At 39.2% G+C, this 24738-nt stretch overlaps 1 protein-coding gene across 6 annotated transcripts in view; it reads left to right on the top strand.

The window, feature by feature from the left end:
* Positions 1 to 24738, top strand: part of MYO16 (myosin XVI) — a 407211-nt gene that overhangs the window by 106152 nt on the left and 276321 nt on the right. For all 6 annotated transcript variants that reach the window (XM_068927513.1, XM_068927524.1, XM_068927518.1 and 3 more), the window contains one exon: positions 24591 to 24661. In XM_068927513.1, coding sequence (XP_068783614.1) covers positions 24591 to 24661 — 71 coding nt within the window. The remainder of the gene's footprint in view (positions 1 to 24590; positions 24662 to 24738) is intronic.

Below are 24738 nucleotides of genomic sequence, written 5' to 3'. Positions count from 1 at the left end.
GAAAGTAATCAAGATAAGAAATCATCACTTCTTCAAAAATTCAGTTGTATTTATAAAACACAAAAAACCCCCACAGAATTCAGTTGTGTTTACATATTTATAATGGACAACAGGATATTTTAATATATTTGAATGTATCTTTAATTTTTCAGAGGTAATTTAGTTTTCACACTAGCCATTTTGTCTATAATGAGATAATTAACAAGTATAAAGGTGTGTTGCAGTATATTCAATAGCCAATTAAATAGTTTCAGTCAGCTAAATTTTATCAGGTGACACCTTTCCTTATGGATAATTAATTTTGTGAGCTTGTAGTGCAAAGGCTTTGAAGAGATGAATTTCACTCAAGGTATAATATAACTCATTTGCCTGCGAATAAGCCTGATCCTGCCATGTAGAGGGTATGATCAGACTGTGGTGTCTAAGAAGCAGACTGTGGAACCTAGGTGCTATAATTTAAATAACAGCACGCACATGCAGAGTCAATTTTCTGAAGAGAATGTAATGTTTTTTCATAATGCTTTTGCTATCTTTTGGTTCAAAGCACTTAGAAGTCCTCAAGCTTCTCAGCCTTTTGGCTGAGATCATGTACAGTGTCTGTCTGAACCAGAGTTTGGCTTTTACTCGGTCCACTCACTATCACGTTTTATTTCCCTTTCCTCTCCTGAAGCAGGATCACTCATGCTGCTAATGCTTAGGCATCTTTTTTTCTGCCCCCCACACTCCCTCCCTGTTTTACCCTTCGAAGAGGGTATACAAGAACAGATTGATGCAATAGCAGGTTTAACAGAATAGCGGAATAACAGTCAGAACTATTTTCTTCATTTTTGAGACCTATTTAGGAACTGTCTTCAAATCTTGAGATCTTAAAAGTTCTACCACAACCATCTGCTTCCTCCATTCTTTAAATTGAAGCAGTTCCCAAATCTGTTTAACAGTCCTGTCTGTGACACTGTTAAGCAAACTCTTGTTTGTTGATGAATCCTGGAATAGTTTTGCTTGGCTTGAGGATCTAGTTAAAAAAAGAGCATGTTAGTTACATAATTAGCAATTAAGTAGAAAATGTGAATACATTGGATGGACCTTGTGGAATTGCAACAAAACGAGTAGACCGTATTTGAATGAGTTTGAACTCAGCTGGTAGTAGTTCAGTAAGATGGAACACCCATTCTGTAGGCATAAAAAAAAAACTGGCTAAAAATGGCTGTTTTACAGTTGTATGAAGAGAATATCATTTAATATAAAAAGTGGAAAGAGGAACAGAGTAGGCTAGAAGTAGCCCCCCAAGTGAAGTTTAGGGGCTCATTTCTTTGGAATATCAGAAACTATATAGAGTAGACAGCACATATGGAAATGGTGAGAAATAGTCTGGTTAGGTAGATGAGGTGAGTTGGATAACATGAATATGTATCTAAAGATGAAATTGTAATATGACTAGTGTGGAGACACGTTTCACACTTGAATGTGATTGGAATTTTGCTCTTAATTCGGTGCCTTTGTTATTTATGCAAAATATATCTGCTCCAAAATTACTATAGTACTTGCTAGTGGGCACAAAATACATTTTCTGGTAATTTATGCTAATAGATGGAATCATTAGTTTGGATTAAAATGAAATTTAAAACGGACTTTTAGAAATTGTAGCACTGACATGCTTTGCCACCAGTTTAGTAATGGAGACTCATTATATTCACCGTACAGCTAAAAGTTAGCAAAATGTTGTAGTTTTGCTCTATTTGGGGGCATTTTAAATAATTAGTTCTATTTTTTTCTGTTATTATTCATAACTGAAATGTGGTCTTTCATCTGACCCAGGAAGACTGAAAGGAAATCCTCTGTCTCCCTCAGCTCTGTGTCTGATCTCTGTGGGCAAAGTCACCCACACCTCCTAGCCACTGATCATTTTGAGAGATTCTACAACTATTGTTCTCAGTGGTGATATGTATAGGAGCAGAAGCTAGTGAATAAGTGAGCATAATGTGTTGTCTGATACAGGTTTTTTACGTCTCTACTGCTGGCAAGAGAACAGCTGTGGTTCAGTTGCCTTAAAATCCTCTTCAGCACTGTTATTTGAGATGTCAAATCCATATCAATAATGGACAGCAGGACATTTGTCCTGCTGACATCAGCCATATAATGTTACTGCAAGGTAGAAGCCAAAGAAGCTTCTGCATCCCGTTCCATCCCACTGCAGAGTAGGTGTGCTTGCACCTACATTTATGGTAAGCGTGAGCTCAGATTTTCTTCTCTGACATGTATGAGCAATTAGGAAATGAACTGAGCAATTACGAAATAAACTGAATCTGAGCTTACATTTCTGCTTAACATACAAGATAATCATGCCCAAAAGGTCTGGGTAGCTTGGCCTGTTGAGAATAAGGGATATCCGTCCTTCCCAAAGGAAACCTAGAGCTATTGCTACTGACAACAATGGAAAATGCTGGCAGCTTTGAAAGAGGTGATTTTTTGAGCATCTCTAGACGTTGTGAACTGACAGATAAATGTGACAGTCCTGTACCCTAAATCTGACAGAGAAGGGAAACCCAAGGATTGAATTTATTTTCAGTCATCTTTTGGAATATTCTGTAACACAGCCTCTTAGAAATCCTGCAGCATAGCCAAAATCATAAGGCTGTCAGAAATGCTGTGTATGTAATATCTTTTGTTATGAAAACACTAAGTTGCAGTGCAGTCATAAAGTATAGCAAAAGGTCTGCCATGCTTATAGGACGTGGAAGGTCAGGATAGGAAGCTCAGAGAGCCAGCAACTCAGTCTTGAGACAAGAGAGGTACTCCTGTGAAAATCAGCATGTCAGAAGGGGAATGCAGAGTCCCTAAACCTAATTAAAGTTCATTTCATCCTTTTCATAGGCCATATGCTGATTCTGTGTTAGCGTTGTGACTCCAAATGCGTCCCATACCAAAATGATTGGGTGTTAATGCTAATGCCGCATCGCATCTGTAATAAAAAGTCTTGGTCCTTTCCTTTGAGGCCGAGTCTGGCTCTGCTTGCTTTAGTCAGCCCTCCTCATCTCTGCTGCCACCCTGCCTGGGCATCTTCCCAGCACTTCCGCAGGGCTACCAGCGTGGCCTTTGCCCTTTAGCAGTGGGAGGGCATAGTGGCTGGGGACATCCTTACTCCTCCTTCTCTCGCCAGGGGATGCCTGGAAAAATGGGGGAAGAAGCAGAAGATATCAATACCCCTTCTGTTGCAGTTTCTCCTGTTGGGGGAGGTCTCCTCTGGAATGAGTCCTAGCCCCAGTGGATTGACTGTAGAGTAGTGGCTTAGTGCAGGGAAAAAGAAGAGATCCCAACTCACTTCCCCTTGAGATGACAGTGTCTCTAGCTATTCAGAAGGTTTAATACTATTGTGAGGTTTGGTACTATCTAAAACCCAGCTGGACACGGACCTGGACAACCTCTTCTAGATGACCCTGCTTGAGCGAGGGGTTGGACCTGATGATCTCCAGAGGTGCCTTCCAACCTCAGTGATTCTGTGAGAAGTTGAAACTAAGCTGAAGTGAAGCACATTCTTATTTCCTTGCGTTGTTTCCAAATCTAGTAACTCAGCTCTTATCTTTGTATTTCATTGCAATAAGCTTTTTTTTGCTTTAATGTTGTATCTTTCTCTAGTACTGACAGCCTGGTTGGATACAGACAGGGTGGTCTGGAAAATACAAGGTTCCACTGCCTGTGTCTGGCAAACATATTAGGGTAAACTTACCGATCCTCAGAGCTCAGGTTTAAGAGTTGTCAACAGTTTGTTTAGAAAGCGGCAAGAGCTAGGATGTGGGCTGTAAATAAGGAGCTGTGAACAGAGGACTCCATGGACGAGCATTAGGTGAATGAAGTCTGTTGTTAGGTATCAGGAAACTGGGGAAAGTCTGAGGAATGAAGATCACTGAGAGTGTATAGCATAAACTGTTCGTTTTAAGTATTTTTATAGTTGAAGAGAGTAGGAATAAATTCAGTTGTCTGCCCTTGGGATTCTGACTTTCAGCTACCTTTCTTCATTTCCAAGGGCATCTCTTTTCCTGACACCTGAGCTACCACTTCACAAACTGATTGGAGGCAATTTTTGGTGGCACATCCTTTTGCATGTGCTGGCAGGAGCGGTTAGGAAGCTAGGCTCAGAGCATGTCAATACCTTGTTTTCAAAGGTCACCAGAGCGCTAGATGAGGATTGTTTTTGTGTGTGTCAGCAGCAGTTCAGAGGTATCTTTGTTACTAGACATCACTGAAAGGTAAAAGAATATATCTACTAAAAACATATATTGACAGTAATAGAACAAAGTTAAAGACAAAATAACAGAACATATTATTATGATTGTACTTAAAGTGTAGGAAAGAGGGGACAAAATTATTATGGCATTAAATCTGCCAAGTTGGATCTTTATTGTTAAGCCAGAGTTTCACTAAATTAGGCAAACCCCCCTGCATCTTGAGTTAACAAGGTGACTGCTGGAGGAGAAAAAGAAGTCTGTATGAAAGTTCAGATCAATCTTCTACGTTATCCCAAATTAGAATATCCCACTCTTGCTTACTTCCACTTTTAAAAATCTTTCTACCTTAATGCTTTTGATTAAATACATAATATAACCTTTTTCCTTCCTTTCTCCTCTCAACAGCACTTTAATTAACATTTATTTTGCGTGATATATTTGTAGTATGTCAATGTCTTTCTGATTTTAGACTTTCTGTTTCAGTCTTCTGAAGAGAAAGGCATAGAATTTTGTAAGTGATATTATGAGAAATATTAAATAGCTGAAGTGTTTTACATATATTTATATATGTACATATATAACCTTGTTATATATGTATTACAATATGAGCATAGAGGCCAAATAAACACACTTGGTGAATCAGGATGAGGTTATGTAATCTGAGTAGCATTTCTCAGTTCCTTGGCTGCGCTCTTGGTTTTACACCGTCCTTGGCAAGCCCTCTCACCTTAGCCAATAAGCTCTGCATGTTTTTTTCCAACCCTGAGCAGGTTAAAATAGCAAACAGTTGGGGTATGTTCAGCTTGAGTATAGAAACCTCCAGAACAAAATAAACCCTCCACAATTAAAGATTGAAAATTTCAGTCAAAAACTATATTAATATGAAGTGAGGCCACCTATTAGTAATTTTCTGAATAGAGAAATCATGAAGAGGGATGAAAAAAATCACTTTAATCTAATTTCAGCTTGAGGAACTTAATAACCCCCATTCAAAGCAGAACTACAGGGCAGCTAAAAATTATTGGAGAGATCAGGTAGTCTTTATTTGCTTACCCAAAGAAATCCAGTATTTGGTCTGTTTTTTAATTTAAAACATAAATAGATTTATCAAGATTTATAATGCTTTGGTTCAAGATTGTGATAGTATTATTTAATATATTTTAATTGTAAATTATTGTTTACTCTCATGCTAAACATCATGCAACTTTTTTTGGAAGTGCACGTGGAATTCACTATACATGTGCAATAATAGTGGTTTTGTCGATATAAAAATATTTTGGATTTTTGAAGAAATTACAATACATACGTATGATAATTTATACAATTTAATATTTATGGACCCAATCCTTAAGAGATTTGAACACTAGACACTCTGAATAATAAAGTCAAGGGGCTATTCACAGCATGTGAAATTAATGAAGTGCAAAAAGTTTGCACAATCAGGGTTCTTGAAGGGAAGGAATATATGCTGTAACTGACTATATTGACAAGACAGACGATTACATGTGTTCTGCATTAGGAACTCCTAGAGCTGTAATTTAGAAAAGACTAACACAGCCGACTGTCAGGTGTGCTGCTAGTGACTTAATTAGCTCTGTGCATGGAAAAATGAAACATCAGTCAACCATCTCCATCCTTCCATTGATGAAGAAGCTATTTCAAAAGCTCAGAAGGCTGAGGCACACTTCCAACCAGAGTCAACCCTCAACCCTACAGGTTCAGTGTGGCTGTTAACCTTGTTTAGTTACATGTGTGCTGAATTTAGCAACACAGGGCATCTTTTTGTTAGGACACAGGGAAACATAATGCCTTTCATTATTAGGTAACAGATGTTAAGTAATTAAAGCAACCCAATTCAAAAGCAATCATAAAATCACAGGGAGATGAAATGTGAATACATTTGAATTCCTACAGGATACCATGTGTGCTTTTTGTTCTTTTGTATGTATGTTTACATTTTTATTAGTTTGGTAAAGCTACAAGATGAGAACTGTATGTTAAGCTACTCTTTATTTACAAAAAATGTGTGATTCCTGATAGACCAGATTTATTTTATTAGAATAAATAAAACTTACAGAAAAGAAGTATAATATGTCACTGAAGTGAATGATACGCTTGATAAGTGTAAATTTTATGTAGCCTCTTCCTTTTCCCTGTGGCCTGTCTAACCACAGGAGTGCTTCTGACCATCATCTGGTTTTCTTTTAGTCCTGAAAGCTCCCTAGGCAGTCCTAGCTGCAGTTTTAGTTTCTGTGCATGCCCAATAGCTACCCTCTACTTATAGCCAGAAGGAACTAGAGAAAAGGCTTCCCTCCATTTTGGATCCTCTGGAACTGATCTAGAGGGACATACAGCAGATGCAGTGCTGGATTGCTTTGGTGGCTGTTTTGAGTGTGCATCTCCTGACTGATAGACTTGCTGCGTCTGGGTCGTCTTGCTTGCAGTATAGTAAGCTGTAAAAAGTTGACTGCCTAACAAGCTGTTGTATAAAAGCCTTGATGTTGTTATCGTCTCTACCACTAGCTGTATTTTGAAAAAAATGAGCTTTTATTAGTTCTTCGGAAAATAGAGGTACATTCTGGACTATTTGCAATCCTGTTTATATGTTTAAGCTCTGAGAAGTCAAGATTGAGATATGCATTTGAATTTAGCAGTTCCTATTTGAAATTTTTGGGTGTCTCTAAGTTCACCCTAAGGGATTTGTTGGTCACTTCTCTGAAATGTTACCTTCTCCTTATTCCTGTAGAGAGTTTCTAGAAACATTTCCTTAGAGACCAGATTTCTAAATCGTAGGCATTGCGATGTGTGTTTGTAGATAGATAAGCCTATTCTTGAATCTTATCTCTATAAATCCAAACAAGAACACATTTGGTTAAGTAGAAATCATGGTTTTATATGTTGCCTCTGTTGTAAGTATAGCACATAATAGTTTATGAGGAAAACTTTGTGAAAATATGTACAGTTTTTTCTAAAACTAAGAATGTTATTCATTTAGCTTTGAGCACTTTTTCAAAATTTCCAACTATTTCTTTTGATGGACTATGATTAATGCTTTTCTTCAGTGGGACTAGACAGTATGTAAATTCATCGTGATTTTGCATGGTCAGGATCTAATTCAAAAGGCTTTAGCAATTTAAAATGTTAAGAAAAACTATTCAGAAGACCATTACCTTACATAAGCATCCAAGTTTTTTAGGGGTATAATTGGTTTGAACTGATAATCTTTATAGACACCTTATCTGCACTTCCTTCAGCTTAAGGCTGTCAATCTCATTTGTATTTCCATTTTGGTGTTTTTGTCCATAAGGTCTTTCCTTTCCATGTAATATTAAAAACAATTTTCCACTTTAGTATGTTCTGGCACGCAAAAAAGCAAGAAATACCAAGACTAACCACTCACAAACTCACTATGATGCCAACAAAAGGTTGTCAGGCCACTAACAACCAACTAACTGGCACCTGGCAGTTTTCCCATTCCTTTCAAAGGGGATCTGCAGTTGGTGTTCCTCACATGCACTGGGATGCAAGGCTGTAAATCGGCACCATTCAGAAGCCTGCTCTCCTGATGAAAGAGGGTTTCCACTGAGTAGCAGGTACTGCCGGCATCCCCTGGGTGTTGTTAGAAGTCACGCTGATTAAAAGGAAGTTTTCCCATGATGGCAGAAGACCCTAGTCTGTACTTGTGAAATGTAAAGATAGAAAGAATCAAATCTTCCCTCTGCAATTTGAAGTTGATTTCTCCTTCAGTATATTTCTCTTTCATGCTTCAGATTGATTTCCAATAATATTTCAGTTCAAAGGGGAGACTTCTGTATTCATCTTTCAGTATCACTTACCTTAAGATGTTTTTATTTCAATCGCAGATTGGTCTAGCATAAAAATCAGTAGAGAATAACCTTTTCTGTTTCCCCTTTTTTAAAAACAACAAACGCTTAAAGCAATGATACAGTTCTGTGTTAAAAATTTGGGTGATTTATTTGCAGTTCCTTAAAAGCATTTTCAGTTTCTCAATTTAGTTTTAGAAGGCTTTTCCAACAGAATGACTTCCATTGTTGCACCAGAGGAATGTTGCTTTAGTGGAATATTAACCACAACTCTGGAAAAAAGGCCACATTTTGGGATCCTGCAACATACAGACTTGGACTGATCACCATCATATTAATTGCAAGAATAATGTTTCTTTGAAACTTTTTAGAAGTGGAATAACTAAATAGAACAACTTCCTCTAGAAGTTCAGAAGGTAGAACTAAATGAATATAGCCTGAGCCACTAAATGCAACAAATATATTTTTAGTTGCTGAGCTCTTTCCTTTTTCCTGAATTGCAGTGCCTTTCCCAGTCAAAACACAAGTATATCAGAAGCAGAGCTAGGTTTATCTGTACATTGTTTTATGAGTTTTCTTTAAGGCTATCCTTCCTCAATAAAAATTCTAAACAGTAAGTATGTACACTGCTTGTTGTTTCAGTTATTCTTCTTTTTGCTGACACATACATTGATGGATTCTTTCTTCTTAATACAGTAAGGTATCATAACTTGGTGTGCAGGGCTTTAGCTGTTAAAACTTTTTGCACAAGTAGACAAAGAACAAGCTCTATAGTTAGGAGAGAGAAATGAATAAAAAGTTGATATGACATAATGAACAGACAACTGATTCTTCTTGATTTTTGCTATTTCCAGCCATCACAGTAACAGGCTATTACAGTGCAGGAACTGAAGCTTGTAAGAATACAATCAATGAATCTAAGGGAACAGGTAATCTAGCTTGTGTTTTTATGCGAATTGCATCCAAGATCAGAGGTAGGAAGGTCAGTAGTTAAGGTGATGTTGACGATATTTCTAAATGTCATGCTTTAAACATGGGCTTTAAGCCTTATGTAAACAGTTCAAGTTAGAGTTCTGACAGTCAGCCTGAGGCTGCATATTGCTTTCTTACATTGTTTCTTTCTAGTGCCTGTATATTACAGTGTAGTATATATGTGACCTTGGAGCAGTACAGATTGTGATTCTGCGTGAGAAACAATAAGGTGGTTGCAGGAGGTGATTCTCCCACCGTGCACTGTTTAGGGTTTTGATTAAATTCAGACTCAAAAGCAAACATGACAGCTACAGCATTAAATCACTGAGCTAGGGTCTGTGCTTCAGATTTTCGCAGTCAGAACTATTGTTGGCATATAGCGGTAGTTTTTTCTAGAATTCCACTTTCACCCCTTGAGAATAGGGAAAATATGACTTGCAGTTTTCTTAAAGCTGGAAGCATCTGTCTGAAATGTGAACTGCTGCTTTGTTTCATAGTCTACCGAGGAGGCATCCTATAACAGAGCACCAGCTGTCATGGTAAACTTTTTAATAAACCCCATTTGAAATTTGCTGTCTTCACAGGATTCCTATATGGGATGAATGTTGGACTTGTTTTGGTTTAAAGCCCTCCCCCATCATCCCTTCACACCCCCCCCCCCCAAAAACCTTATTGGTGCAACTATTCAGAACCATACAAGAGGGACAGAAAAGGCCAGATGTAAATGCAGCATGTGTATGTAGTTCGACTGATGCTTACATGGGCATTAATTTCTTTTCTCTCTTTATATTAATGGTTTTAATTATATGCATGCATATTCTCTTTGAATTAGTCCTCATCTCTTGCTCTGTTGATCACTAGTAACTTTCGCATTTCTATCAAGGTTCTGCCTTCTCCTTGATTTCTGTTTTGTCTGCCGGATGTAACTTACAGGTCTGGTGCATAAACTGTTTGAGCAGAAGAGAAACTAGCATTGCATATCAGTTGGGAACTTTGTGCCCCTGCAATTGTAGCTCAGCATTGCAGCCCAAATCTGCCAAGTAGCTCCATATGAGCATGGACTCATGATGTGTCTTGGAACTGGGAAGCACTCTTCTGTCAGGGGATGTGATTTTGGCTACCCTTTCCCCTTGTTCACCTCATGATTGCTGAATTCATTGAGTTATAGAGTCACCTAGGATGGAAAGGACCTCAGGAGGTCTCTACTCCAACCTCCTGCTGCAAGCAGGGTCAGCTCTGAGATCAGATCAGGGTGTTGCAGGGCTGTCCAGTCAGGTCTTGGAAAATTCCGAGGACAGACATTGCACAGCTTCCCTAGGCAGCCTTCTCTATTGCCTGGCTCTCCTTATGGTGAAAAAGGTTTTCCTTTCCTTTGCTTGGAACCCCTCTTGTTTCAGCTTATGTCTCTTGTCCTCCTGCCATGCACCACTATGATGAGCCTAGCTCTGTTTCTTCTCAATAACCTCCTCATCAGTACTGGCAGGCTGCTATTAGCTCTCCCTAAAGCTGTCTCTTTTCCAGGCTGAGCAAGCCCTGCTCCTTCAGCCTCTCCTCACAGAGCAATTGCTCCAGCCCGCAGCTGTTGTGGTGGCCTCTGCTGAACTTGCCCCACTTAATCAAAGTCCTTCTTGCATTGAAGTCCCCAAAACTGGACACAGTACTGTAGATGTGGTCTAATGAGTGCCAAACAGAGGGGGATAATCACTTCCCTCAGTCAACTGACTGTGCTGCTGTTAACATAGCCCAGCTTGCTGTTCGCCATCTCTGCAGCCAGGGCACACTACTGGCTCATGCGCGCCCAGCTCGTTGTCCCCCAGGGCCTTCCTTGCTGAGCTGTTCCCCCGCCAGTCACTCCCCAGCCTATATTGCTGCTGGAGGTTATACACAGTGTATTTGCATCTGCTCCTGAAACTGCGTGCATGTTTTTCTACATAGCTGATAAGTTAGTTGAAGGTAGTGACTATAGGCATGCAATTACTGAATTTCTGACCTATGATCCTGATGTGGCCTTCCCATCTCCACAAGAGGCAGCATAATCCTCTTAAGCCTGTAACAGCTATTCAGTGGGGAGACAAGATATTGGATGGCTGTAGAGGCTTCAAAGCCATGACAGAGAATGGGGAAGGTAGATCAGAACCAGAGGTCTGCAATTCCAACTTCTGTATCTGAATTTTGGAGACGACTGAGTTGACTAGGGTACTAAGCTAAGCCGGTTCTCAGTGTCCTAGTGCAAGGACAGGCTAAGCAAAACAGAGAGATATTAGTAGGGAACAACTGATCATTCTACTTCAAAGCCAACTTAAAGTGTCACCTTAAATGTCAGATATTTACTTCCATCAATCATGAAAAAGATATAATTATATTAGGTGTGGTTTGAGTATAATTTTGTCCTCTATCGGCTTGCCTATCACTGCAGTCCATACCCATATGGGCCTGGCACCTCACAGGTAAAGCTAAATTCGGTTTGTAGTTTACTGGTTGTCCCAGCATGGTAGTTTGGCCCTTCTAAGGGACTAATTGATATCAAAGAGGCATGAAGTACTAAGCATGATACAACGAGTCTGCTTTTCCTACATCTTACCCTAGATTCCCCAGATCCTCAAATACTTCACCAGTAAATCAGTATAGGTTTGCCCTACATCATATTGATCTGCAGGCTTAGCCTCCTGTGAACTTGGTGATATCGAATGTAGAATTGAACATCTTCCAGTTTGCCTCTTTAGTTGAAAGATGAACTTAGATGAAATATTATAAAACTGTCACTTCAATCTACTGTGTCCCTATGTGACTTTTTTATGTCAAATACTGAAGATTGAAATCAGGTGAAGTCTTCATATTGTAAGCATCTTCAGCTGCCTGAGTGTGGTAGCTCTACCTCAAAGCAGGAATACGGAGATGTTTTTCTTTGGTTATACTGAGGTGGTTTAAGAAGGCAGTAGTCAGAAGCTTCGAGTTTATAATAGCCTTTTTCTTCTGTGCTGGCTTTATCTTAGCTAGGCAGACAGGCAGGACTGTTGTTCCTATGGTGATTAGGTGATATTTGCTGATTTTTCAAGTGTTTTTGTTATTGGCCTATAGGTGGTGGTGGTGGTAGATACTGTCAGGGATGTGGGGAACTGAAAGTAGTGGCAAAGGTGGTACAGAGGTTGCAAGCATACAGAAACAGCTGTAGGATAAGAGTGAGTGAAAGCAGTGATTTCTAGGAAGCTGAGCTTGAGCAGTCAGAGCAGTACTGTTACTGACTGAAAGAGATGGCACGAACCTATCTGGGCAGTTTACTTTCATTGCTGGACATTGAGATCATCCACCAGCTATCAAGTAAATGAACTCAGTCCCTACGTAACTCATTTTGGAATCTAGTATGCGTTATAACAAGGGTAGTCCTGACAAGGCCTTCGTTAGTGTCACTGAGTAAGATACTTACCAGCTGCCTTGCTGTTCTACCTTTGTTGTAATCACTTCTGATAGAAAACTGTGATTGAGTGCTGATATCTTTAAAAATAAAAATAATGAATATTGCCAAATAATGGATATGTATATCAAAATCCAACTTATCTCCATAATAAAATGAAAACGTTAAGAGAGGAATGAGTGCTTATGTAGAACAGTAGTCTTCAGCCTGTGGCTTTTCACATCTGTTGACCAGCTCTGAGATGTGTAAAGAAGGGAACTAGTATTAAAAGACTGAATTGGGCTGACAGATATAAATTTACCATATAGGAGACAGTACCTCAACCAGAAAATCTCTCACAGCCCATTTTAAATTTTTAAATTTTAAAGTCCTAAAAGTGACATATGTGAATAATAAGGAATTTAGTCAGGAATACTTTATTCCGTGGCCAGGCAGGGGCCGGGCCATGGTGGGGCTGGAGCTGGCACCCCTGCGGCATCGTGGGGCAGGGGACTGGAACATCTCTCCTGTGAAGAAAGCTGCAAGAGCTGGACCTGTTTAGCCTGGAGAAGAGAAGACTGAGAGGCGATCTCATCAATGTGTACAAGTATCTGAACGGAGGGTGTCAAGAGGATGGGGCCAGACTCTTCTCCGTGGTGCACAGCAACAGGACAAGAGGCAACGGGCACAAACTGAAACACAGGCAGCTCCATCTGAACATGAGGAAACACTTCTTTCCTGTGAGGGTGACAGAGCACTGGCACAGGTTGCCCAGAGAGGTAGTGGAGTCTCCTTTGCTGGAGATATTCAAAACCTGCCTGGATGGGATCCTGTGCAACGTGCTCTAGAGGACCCTGCTTGAGCAGGGGGGTTGGACTAGATGATTTCCAGAGGTCTCTTCCAACCTTGGTCGTTCTGTGATTCTGTGACTGACAGCCCTGGGCTGGGCCAAAATGGAGCAGGGGCTGGGCTGGGGGTGGAGGGGAGGCCCTGGGGATGGGCAAGGACAGGCAGGGCTGGTGTTGCCCCCAGGGACCTGATGATTACAACATCCAATGTTATCCAAATTGGATGCAAATTCTCTAAGTGAAAGGTAACAGTAAAGAACAGGATATTGAATTTGGGAGGCAGGAATCCCCTTTAGGCTCGCTCTTATAGAAAGGCTTCATTAATTGGCATATTATCACTGGAAATCATCTGAATGATGGTGTCAAGATTGGAGAGGAAAATACAAGGAAAACTAGCAGGCCCATTTATGTGATTTGTGAGTAGAAATTGAGAGCTACCCAAATGATAAGGGCAAGTATTAATAAAAGTTCGTTATGGTGGTCTTCTTTCAGCAACTACTTAATGATTAAATTAAAACACACACTATCATAAGGGGAAGCAGACTGTGGTCTGTAGATGTTTTCTACACGTACAAAATGTCTGTAAAACATAAAGTATGGGAAGTATGGAAGTATGGGAAAACCAAGTATGGGAAGGAACTGGAATGTAGTTAGCAGATACAAAATCGAGTAAATAAAATCAAAGAAACCTGTAGGTTGGATTTAGAAGGCAGGGAGAAACTCTTGGATATGCAAATCTACCAGATGACATAGGCAATATTCATTATTTGAGATGCTTAAAATGATGTTTTTACAATCCATCAATTTTGTATTTTTTTGTTTTGTAACAAGTTATAATTCTTATAATCAGTTATAATTGTTTTCTATATGTTGAAAGTTTAGGGAAATGTATTGATTGCACTGTGTAGTGGCCTTCTGTGTGTGATGGTTTGCCTAGAAAATCAAGAATTGGATCACTACAGTCACACTGCTTTAATTGAAATTGTGCTGTGTGCTCATATATGAGTGTAGGGACATCAGTAGAAAGGGACTTCTGCAAGGTGAGTGCATTTCTCAGTAGAAAAATCAAGCTATATCAATAAAATACATGCTTATTCTAGTATACCTCTATATTCATTGGATGCTATGGCAGTGTTTTTTGTTTGTCCTTTCCAATTTAGAATTTTGCATTCCTATTTTTGCAAGCATATTCCTGCCACAGCTCTGGCTGCGTGGTTCTTGTTTCAGATCTAGCAACTGGGTGGCTGCAGAGCAAGTCAGTTCAGCAGATCAATCCCAAGACAGAATGAACCATCCCCCAAAATGAACAGTTATGTGCTGTGTCAGCTCTCTAAATTTACTCACCTAGCTGTTGCATAGCTGATGGGGCCAATGCAAAGAAAGGAAGGGGACTGTGCAGGTGGCTGGGAGCCACTGAAGTTATTTTGACAGTAGCCTAAGGATACAAACAACATCCAGCAACACTTGCCAAGTATGTTTCTAACACAATTGAAAGCTGAGTTAAATTGAGGTTGCCATGGATTGCTCTCCTTTGTGTTCTCTTGTGCTTCTGCCCTCTCCTTTCTTGCACCTTCCTTTATGCTCCTCGTGAAGTAAGGCAGTTCAGGGAGCTAAATCAGCTGAAAATCATCTTTCATAAGGCTACCCTTCAGCTCGTTTAGCTCCCTCTACAAGCTCATGAGGGTCAGACATGTGCTACCACTGGGCAAGGTAGAAGGGAAGGAGTGCATGGGTGGAAGCATGAACAAAAGTGAAACATCTCCAATTTAGATTGACAGTGTAAACTATCACAGACTACGCTGCGTGAAAGGGGGTGTCTGAGCCAAATGTGTCAAGTGATGAGATATTCCTGGAACCAGACGTTTCCTTGATTGCCCTGGCCACTCATATGCCATGTGCACAACTATTTTGGATTAAAGTGGAGATAGTTAATGTCTATAGTTTGTTCTATACTGTCTGGTTTTTGTTTACTGCCTTGTATACACCCTGGGAATTACACTATACACACAAAATCTACACATTCAGTGGTCTGCAGCTGGTAATTAGTACCATTTAGCAGCTGCTTAGCAGGGTAATAGCTTGTTATCCTTGAAGATCTCTAATACAGATCATAATGACTTGCTTACACTGCTTGTAAAACAGCTGGCATAAACTTGCTCTGGAAGGTAGGAGAGCTAAAAGAAGGATTGAGTCTCGATTCATACGGTATGTAAGTCAGAAGTAATTTGATTTATGCCAATTAAGTAATATTGGTATAGGTTCAATGTAAATGATGGGTGAATCGCAGAGAGTAGAGAGGCTATTCAGCAGAAAAATTGAGTTGTGTGCAAATTCTTTAGCTTTCACTGTTATAGTAGGGAAAAGCATGTGATGGCAATGGTTTTCCAAATTAATCTACATTGGGAATAATTTTTCAAGCTGAAGAAGATAGCTGCTGGCTTTAAGATAGAGAAGAACTTGCTTTAAGATAGGCAAGAATGAGTAATACTGACCACAGATTGAGTTATTCCACTGATATATGTATTGATGTCCATCATTTAATGAATATAGAATTAGAAACTTGTAAAATCTGAAATGAACATATTTAATACAATGTTGTATAGATCTGAAACTTTGCATTCAATTCCACTAACATTTGAATGTGCAACTAGGTGCATCTATAGCAGAAGAGTTAGCCTACACATGTAATTTTAAAAGCTTTTAAACTGACAGATACTCCTAAGATATTCCCAGTGGGATATGAGCTCTTGTATAACCAACTGTAGCCTGTTGATAAAGTTATGGCTTTTCTTTGTTAGTTACCTTTATCAGGACCCTCAGGAGAGCCCACATATGAAATCTAGATAAAATATAGATGGATGTATAGAATATAAAAGCTGACCTAAAGGCTAAACTATTAGATTCTTTGGGTTTTTTTTGTCTTTTTACCCTGAGATAGATAACTCTCATGAACTGGCTTGAGGTGAAAACTTTGGAAAAAGCCTTTTTTAAATTTACTATGTGATCAACCACTTTTCCCCTAAGATTAATTTTAGAGCATTCATCTTACGGTAAATTTTAAAAAGCTTTGTTTTTCTTGTAATTTTACCTCATTAACAGCAGTTCAGAATTCGGTCAGGTCTGTGCTACCAGCTTTTGATGACACAGCTGTTTTTGGCTTGGGACATAGCTACCCTGGCAAAACCCCTGCTGTGCTATCAGCTATGCTGATAGAAGCAATATTTTTAGTTAAGCATGTGTTATTCTGTGAGGTAGCATAAACTGTTGTAGCAACACCTCTGTAATATATATAGGTCTTAGTTACACTGAAGTAAAAACACGCAGCTTTATAACCTATTAAGACAGACCTTACCTCAGCAGTTTTCCCCTTACGACCTGCCCAAGGCTGTAGCCCTGGAAGAGTTAATTCAGCAACGGAAGCAAACAGGCGATCACCTCTGTGGCATGGTACCCTGGCGATGTGCCCCCTGCAGCAACGTCTTTGAGTGATGGAACTGAATGCTACTTCCAAACTTCTTTAAATGGTTGTGATTTAGATATCTGTCTTTCCATCTCACTCCAGCATGAACCTAGATATAGTCAGTGCAAGTATTTCCACGGAAATAATGTAGATTAGGGACCTTTTCTTTGAAAGAGTAACTATACAGCAGGAAGGAGTTGGATAATGTGAAATAAAAAAAAGAAAGAAAACAAGTCTTTAGGAATAAATTTCTTACAAAAAGAGAGAGAGAGAGAAAAGTCAGATTTAGATGTTAGCTAACATGGCCCAGTTAATTTTGAGTCTTATTCCTTTGAAATGATCTGAATCCACACCATTTTTTCATGTGAGTGTCTTTCTTTTCAGATATGTGGACTACCACACTACAACTTAACTCACAGCTTGTCACATTTGAGTGCTGCCCATTGTCATATTTGTGTAAAGAGATAGATTAATTTGTATTACTGTGCTTGGGCACTGTAAGGACACACACTAGTGCTTTTTGGCTATTCAGTTTGTTGCCTCAGTATTTCTCAGTGCAGGCACAGACTGCACTGTAAATTTCACATATATAGAAATGAAAGAGAAGAAAGGAAAGAAAGCAGTTATCAAATAATGGTAGAGTCTAAGCTGGTGAATTATTCTGGCTGTGTGTGCACTGCTGGAAATAGCTGCCCCACTGGGTGAATCCTCCTCATGGATCTCATTTGGCTTTGACTTACTGTCAATATGTAACCTGAGATATAACCATTTGTGTGTGTGTGATTTTCCAGTTCAAGGCATCTCAGATAACAGGAGGGCTGTGCCCTAGACCTGCCGAGTGATGATGTGTTTGCATGATGCTGTAAGGGTTGTTGAATAGTTAGGCATGAAAGTATGAGAGAACATTGAGGGTGCAAGGCTTACTGGGAGAGTAGCAGAGGACTATGCAGAAGAGAATTGATTTAACTTAACCTGTGCTTACCTATGCTGCTTAAAGTTCATTCGTGCAGTGGAGTGATCTATCCCCTGAACCACTTCCAAGCTTGAAGTCTAATTGATTTCTGCACAAAGAGAGCATGGGAGAAAACTAAGGTGTGTTGTAATCAGGAGGCCAGGGCCTACACTAAAACTGGAAGAGATATGACCTGAGGCTGTAGGACTATCTCCATCAGTCCATTTCAGTGGTGGTTTGCTTTGTTTCTTTTAAAGATAACACTGTGTTGAATGGAGCTCACAAATCAGCCTGGCAATTCATATCATGCTTTCAAATTCAGCAAAGAATTGGTAGCCCAGTGGCTCTGGGGCCATCATAATCTGATTCCTGGCTGCCTGAAAAAATATAAACTCTTTGACAGGGAGAATGGAAGCATCAACCCTATCCCAGTCGGTGCTCTGATGAACAGTGATCAGTGCTTGGCTAGCGAGGAACCATAAGGCTAACGTTCTCAAATTCAGTCAATATGGAATAAGTCTCTTCCCTCCCTCAATTTCTGCTTCCTGTGAAAGGCATAACCCTTAGTTGTCCAAATGTTGTTCTTGTTTCGTTTATGCTTTATTATCTTTAATCTTTATGCAAATTAGTTCCAAGAATGTAATTATTCTTCAGAAATGAAAAATAAGATGAGGTTTGAACAAGTTTGACAGATGTTGCCAGTGATTGCTGGAAATACTTCAAGGATGTAAAAAGCAGTGGGATTGACTCAGTTTTTTGAACAGGGCATTACGGACATGACTGCTCTGAATAAGCACTGTAAACCAAGGGATAGAGCTTGATTTCAAAGAAAATGTCAGCAGTCTCACTAGTTATGGTGTGGTAACAGTATTGCTTCTAAATGTGTTTGCGTTACGTAAAAGAGACAAATGAGAAGGGTGATTAAATCTACCAGTGATGCTACTTGAATTTTAAAATTTCCTTTTATACAAATAGTGAAGGTGTCAAGTATTGTTCTAAGATTGCATTCATCAAAAATGTATGACATCTTGTTTGATTTCATTTGCTGTTCTGATCAAGAAGAACTTGCCAGAGATTGGTGTTCATGTACTCCCATAAACAGCTGATTTGTATAACAGTTTTCTTATAACTACCTTTGGTACAAGCTGGAAATACAGTGTAACTGGAAGATAAAAGAATATTAAAGAGGAATGAAGGTGGCAAGAATTCTAAGTGATTCATCTATACCAAGTTTAAGATGCCAGCTTAGGACCAAAGATCTGGTTATGTAGCAAGGAAAGGGCAAAGAATGACAATTCCTTAACTACTGATGGCAGAACTTTGTTTTTTTTCTTCATCCAATATCACTTCTGTTGTCCAGTGGTGGTGTCATGATCAGCTTACACCCAAACTGCTTTCAGTTGTGGATGAAAGTAGCGGCTATCCCATCCTCCCTAGTCATCTGCCCCATTCCCAGATTGTTGATCTAGAAAACTAATCTTTGGCATGTGCCAGGCCAAGGGAAGTGGTGGAAAGCTGCAGCCTGAAGCAAGAGGAGAATGGGATAGTCCTTTTCAGCAACAGCATGGCCTTAGCTAGGCTTCAGCAGTTAGAGTTGTGTTTCAGTGCGTAACGAACAAGTAGAGCCTTCCTGCTAGATTTATTCTCTATAAACTAAAGAGGACAGAGATAAAAATTAACAAGGACAAAGTTTACACTAGCTAGTTGCAGAGGAATGACTGATAGAACCATCTACTTGTACCCTGCATTCAGGGCCAATGGTGTGTTTTACATATGTTAGATACTTGCTCTTTGTTTTTTCTCTTACTGCTAAAACTGGTTTTGTCCAGCTTCTGAATTTGCATTGCCATCAGTAACTGACTACAGGTGAGTTGTCAATAGTCCTGGAACCTCTGGTACCATCTTATGCCCGCACCTCCAAGACTCAGCTGTCATCCCAGCTTTGTACTGCTTTAGTCTGCGGCATATTCTAGGGTAATGGATAGCTCTCTATATACTATATAGAATAGCTACATGCTATTCTATATAGCATAGCATAACTACTAGTTATTCATATATATATCAAAATTATTAACAGTAGACATTACACGATACAGTTATAAAAAGTTAAGCAAAACTAAAACAAGTTAGGTAGTTGTTACCGACTCATTAGACAATTACTGTAGCAACTGAACAAGCTAAAACGGAGCTCCAAGTAAGCCAGGACGAGCTCAGACAAAATAAGCCTGAGAGCCCTAATTCTGAGGCTTTGCAAAGGTAGTACAAGGCCTGTGGCTGGCAACAAGCATGGCAGTACTGTCTTAACTGGGCTACAGGGCTACATAATGAATTGTAATCTAGTCAGTACAGTCAGTGGCACGTGGAGAGGTATTCAGCTCATACAGAGTCATTTAGTTAAAATAGTAACATAAGGCATATATAAAGGACTACCTTAATTGTTATCTTTCTTTACTGTTGGGAGACTGACTTTGTATCTTCAGAGCTTTTTGAAACACTTCTGTTAGGTAGCATGGCTTTTGAAGGATTGTATGAGTTCTGCATTAAGTAGCTAGTAATTTTGTGTTGCAAATCTAAAAGACATGAGAAAAGTGGATGGACATCTTTGGACACACAAAGGAAAGGCTTGAGATTTTACTGAAAATTTTACTCTCAAATATTTTGTTTCGAGTGAACGTCAACTTCTTGCTTTAAGGCCTGTTTTCAGTCTCCTCAGCTTTTCTAGAGACTCCTCTTTTCTGGGACTTCTCTTAAAAGTTTTAAAAGCAAGCCCTGTGAAAACTTCCAGAAGAAGGACACTAATTAAGAGTTGTATAGCATTTCTGGAATATAGTTATCTATGGCTTTTCCCTCATTGGAGCTATCAATCCCAAATGTCTCTAGTAGTAACTAGAGTAGTTCTATCAAAAGGAAAAATTGAACATTTGGTAAAGATTTTCTTATTGATTAGTAAAATCTTCAGTAAATGACCTAAGTGAATTTCATGTGGAGGAGAGGGATTTTGCTTTTATGATCACCTTTTCTTTGTTATTTTTTTTTAATTTTTTTTGTAGGGAGGCAAATTCAAGGAAGGAGGAATTTTTTTTTTAGTTTACTTTGTATGCTGAGGAATGTAGCAAATAATTCTGGTTCAGAACAAAGACTCCTGCCCAGTTGAAATGAGAGTTCACATATGCTGCCCTAGTAGTCTTCGTGATGTGAATATAGTACTGATGAAGTTACATGCAATAATGAGGAAAAATAAACCCAGCAAAGAAAAGAACTGCTGAGTTCCTACCCACTTACCCTTGATTTTTATATGTAAGCTGATCATTTATTTATGGACATAATTACTGTCCATAAGTCTAGTTTAAGCTTGCAGTTCATTTATTAATATTTTGTGATGTAAACTTGCTGTAAACTTTCTTCTGGGAGTAAAGAAAGCAAGGCAAAACCATTCATTGTTATCATTTTTAAGATTTGAGATGGGTGGTTATTTTGTATTTTTATTAAGTCAGAAAGTCTCAGACCTAGAAACGGCCGCTTTTTTTTTTTTTTTTTTTTTTTTTTTTTTTACTTTCAGCAGTAACGTGTTGCTAAGTGAAAACATTACTTCATTTTGCAAAGCTGTTCTGTAAGAACCAAGTCTTTGGGTGTTTGATGGAGGCAAGAGACTCAATAAATAGCCTGTATTTTGTATACCCAAGTAGCCACAGGGTTTTTCTGTCACTTGGTTACTAACTGTCTTAGGGTCAAGATGAAACTCTGTGGAATATTTTTAGATCTGCAGTTTCTCAACGCTCTAACCTTGTTGTGTGTCCTGCCAAAAGGGAGAGGTTTTCATGTTCTGCTTTTGCCAGTTTTGGTGCTCCTAAGACCTGTGGTGAGTGAGTTCATCTCAGCGACCCAAATAGAAATTATCAGTCATCTTCTTTATTATTGCTGGGGTTATTTTCTGCTGTTTGAGTCAGTTCCCAGAGGCAGAAGTAGGCAGAGGTAAATGATGTGTCTGGCTTTTTGTGAGTGGGGAAAGGGAGCAGGGCCTTTCGTTTGGCTGCTAGATCAGCTCATCTTGTCTTGTGAAAATGCAGCCTAACCATATGATTTCATTATCAGCCTCGGCCAACGTAAGACTACGTTGCTGTGAAAATGCTTTGTGCCTCCTCTGCCTCCACCCGACCTACGCGTTTGTCTCCTCTGTGATTATGCAGTTATGCAGTCAGCCACGTCAATGGGCTGAAGACTAACTCTGACCCCTGCAATAAATAAATAAATAAATAAAAGACTTACCGGTTCAGCTGAGTGTGCAGCTGCATGAGTGGGGAGAGCTGGCACAAGGAAAGAGTGGAGGCAGAGGAGAGCGTGGCTTCCCCTTCTTGGCAGCAGGGCAGACTGTGAAACTACCCCATAAAAATGGCGTTTTCGGAGAATGATATATTCCAGCCGATGTCATTAGTTAAAATCTGCTGAGAACAGAATTATGGTAGTTTAGTAATTCCTGCAAACCACACTTTTAAGGACTGTCTACCTTAATCTCCATATTTGCAAATGAGTATTTCTCTGTGGGTAAAACCATAGTTTACATGGTTAAACCATGTGCAGAGTCTATAAGAAAGAATGTTGCATAAAAACACTGTATTAATGGCTTAGAGTCTGGAATGGGTGGGATTCATTTTTTCCCTCTGAAAAACAGAGATGCAGGAAGGGGAACGACTTTGGGTGTTAATTTGTTCAGGTGAAATCCTGACACGATCGGCAGAATGAGATTTCTTTTGGAGCCTGAAAAAAATCTTTTGTGATACAGAATTCTTATTTTCTGGCCTACGAAGAAAACTGCATAGCATACAAATATCAAAAATATCAACTCTTGGAAATGTAGTTGCACGTCTGTTTAAGGAGGAGAGATTCAAAATAAGGTCTTCACCCACTAAAACCTGAGGAAATGTGTCCATTTATGATGAGCAGTTTAGGCAATAAAAGTAGGAGAAGGAAGGAGCTTAATTTTGAACATTTACTTTTAATGGGTTCTGTCTGGATGAGGACAATTGCATCCTTTAGTATTGGATTTCTGTATCTGACAGCAGAAAGAAGTCCTTTGTTTTTTATCATTCATCCACTTTTTGCAAGGTTATGAAAATTTGTGAGTATTTCTCCAGCCTTCCCCTCTCCTTCAGTGTTTTTATCTTGCTTGGCAGTTGTTGTACAGCTCATTTAATCCATGTTACTTAATGTTCCGCTTCTACTTTTAATGGATATGCTGGGGACAGCAGTGCCTTTTAAGAGTAGCTAGCTTTCAAAATGGCATTTGCCAGAACATAAGTCTTTTACGGTTTTGTAAATTAAATGAAGCAAAACTTTGAGTGAGGTGGAATAGGTACTATAGAGCTATTCATAAAGGGTGAATTTATACAATGGTTTGGATTGATTTTTGATTTTCAAAGTTTAAAAAAGCAAAAAGAATTAAATGGATGTTTATAAGTACTGTAAATTTGTGCCCTATATACCTGTGTGCTTACTATGTGTGAAGCATTTAATAATGATAGTGTCAAAACTTTCTCAATTTATGGTCTGCTTTCATTTTAATGCAACCATTTAGCTAAATTTTCTTTTTCAGGCTGAATTTTTCTAGAATATCTGCCTGAAGATAACTCAGCGTTTTCAGAAGACATTGCTTATGTAAATTAGCAGTATTTGAAAAGAAATCTGATCAGTTTAAAATAGGCTAGCTATATATTTGAAGACAGTAAGAAGTTTAAATGTACAATGAAAAAGCCTGGAGTTAAAAGATATTCTTAAGAGAAGGTAAACACACAAAAAGATGTGTGGGCAAGGAGGAGATGGTTTAGTCTCTTGACAGATCCACAGAAGTTAGAACAGCTTTGAGACAAATTTATGGCCCTCCTGTATGACAGATGTTGCAGTGGTGAACATTTCTAGGGTATTTGGACCTTCAAAGTTTTGTGCAGGCCTTTCACAGCCCCATCCATACTTTTAAATAGGAATTAAAAATAGGATTTCTATATGATGACGGAGGTAGAACCAGCTATGTTCTTACAGAGCAGTAATTCTCCTGGATGGAGGCCTTTTAAAAGGGTTCTTTATGCCAGTTGAGTGAAGGAAACGGTGCAATTGGGGGTGAATTTCTCTGATAATGTCTGTCACTGTGCAGTCCTCCCCCAGGAGTGAACGTGATAGCGTGAGTTAGACAATGCTTTCACGCCAAGTGAAAAGGTTATAAAGGCAGTAAAGACCAAGGAGAAAAAGCACTGAATTTTCATACTTGAAGGAGCAGTAATATGCGGGATTGTTTTCTGCTTGCATTTAAATGCCTGCTTTCATTTCAGAAGGGTTTTGATATGTGTAACTGGGAGTGGAATTTGGCTCCAAAACAGCATTTTAAGAATTATGCTGCGTCAGTGATCTGACAATGCACTGTAGAGGTGGAATTGAGTGCAGTTCGCTTAGCTATGGCGTGAAGATTAATTTCGAGCAATATAAGTTATGAACACTGGTCTCAATCATTTACTGAAAAATCCAATAGGTCTCATGGGAACTCTGCTAAATAAAATAGAACCAGTTGACTGTGATTTTGCTACCACATGAACTAATCAGATGAGTTTGACCTTGAGACAGTCTCTCCTCTAGCTTTCCCCTCCCCTCCCCTCCCCTATGTACAGAACTAAATATCCTCATCTTTCCTCTTGAGAAGGCCTTGATATTGTTCATGGTTAACATCATTATCAAAGGTCCTATGCTTCCAGGCCTAGCCATTAAAATAGATGAGATGGGAAATGCTGACGTGATAGTTTTGCAAATGTTATCTCAGAGGTTTGCATATATTATTAAATCTGTTAATGAAGATGATGAAGAATCAGGCTATTAACAGCTCAGAATTGGGTATATTGCTACATTAATTCTTGTTCCTCTTTTCTTTTATATTTCAGTGCTACGGCTATTGAAGGATGGTGCCGACCCTCATACATTCATTTCCTCAGGAGGCTCCTTGCTCCATCTGGTAAGGGTGATTGAAGATTAGTGTTAGTGACTGCGGATAAATATGGTGGGATACTGAGCTGATTGGGCATATTAACA

Source organism: Struthio camelus, chromosome 1 (assembly GCF_040807025.1).
Source record: "Struthio camelus isolate bStrCam1 chromosome 1, bStrCam1.hap1, whole genome shotgun sequence".
NCBI classification, from domain to species: Eukaryota; Metazoa; Chordata; class Aves; order Struthioniformes; family Struthionidae; genus Struthio; species Struthio camelus.
Note: the sequence above shows the minus strand (reverse complement) of the source record. Positions and strands in the feature narration are given on the sequence as shown.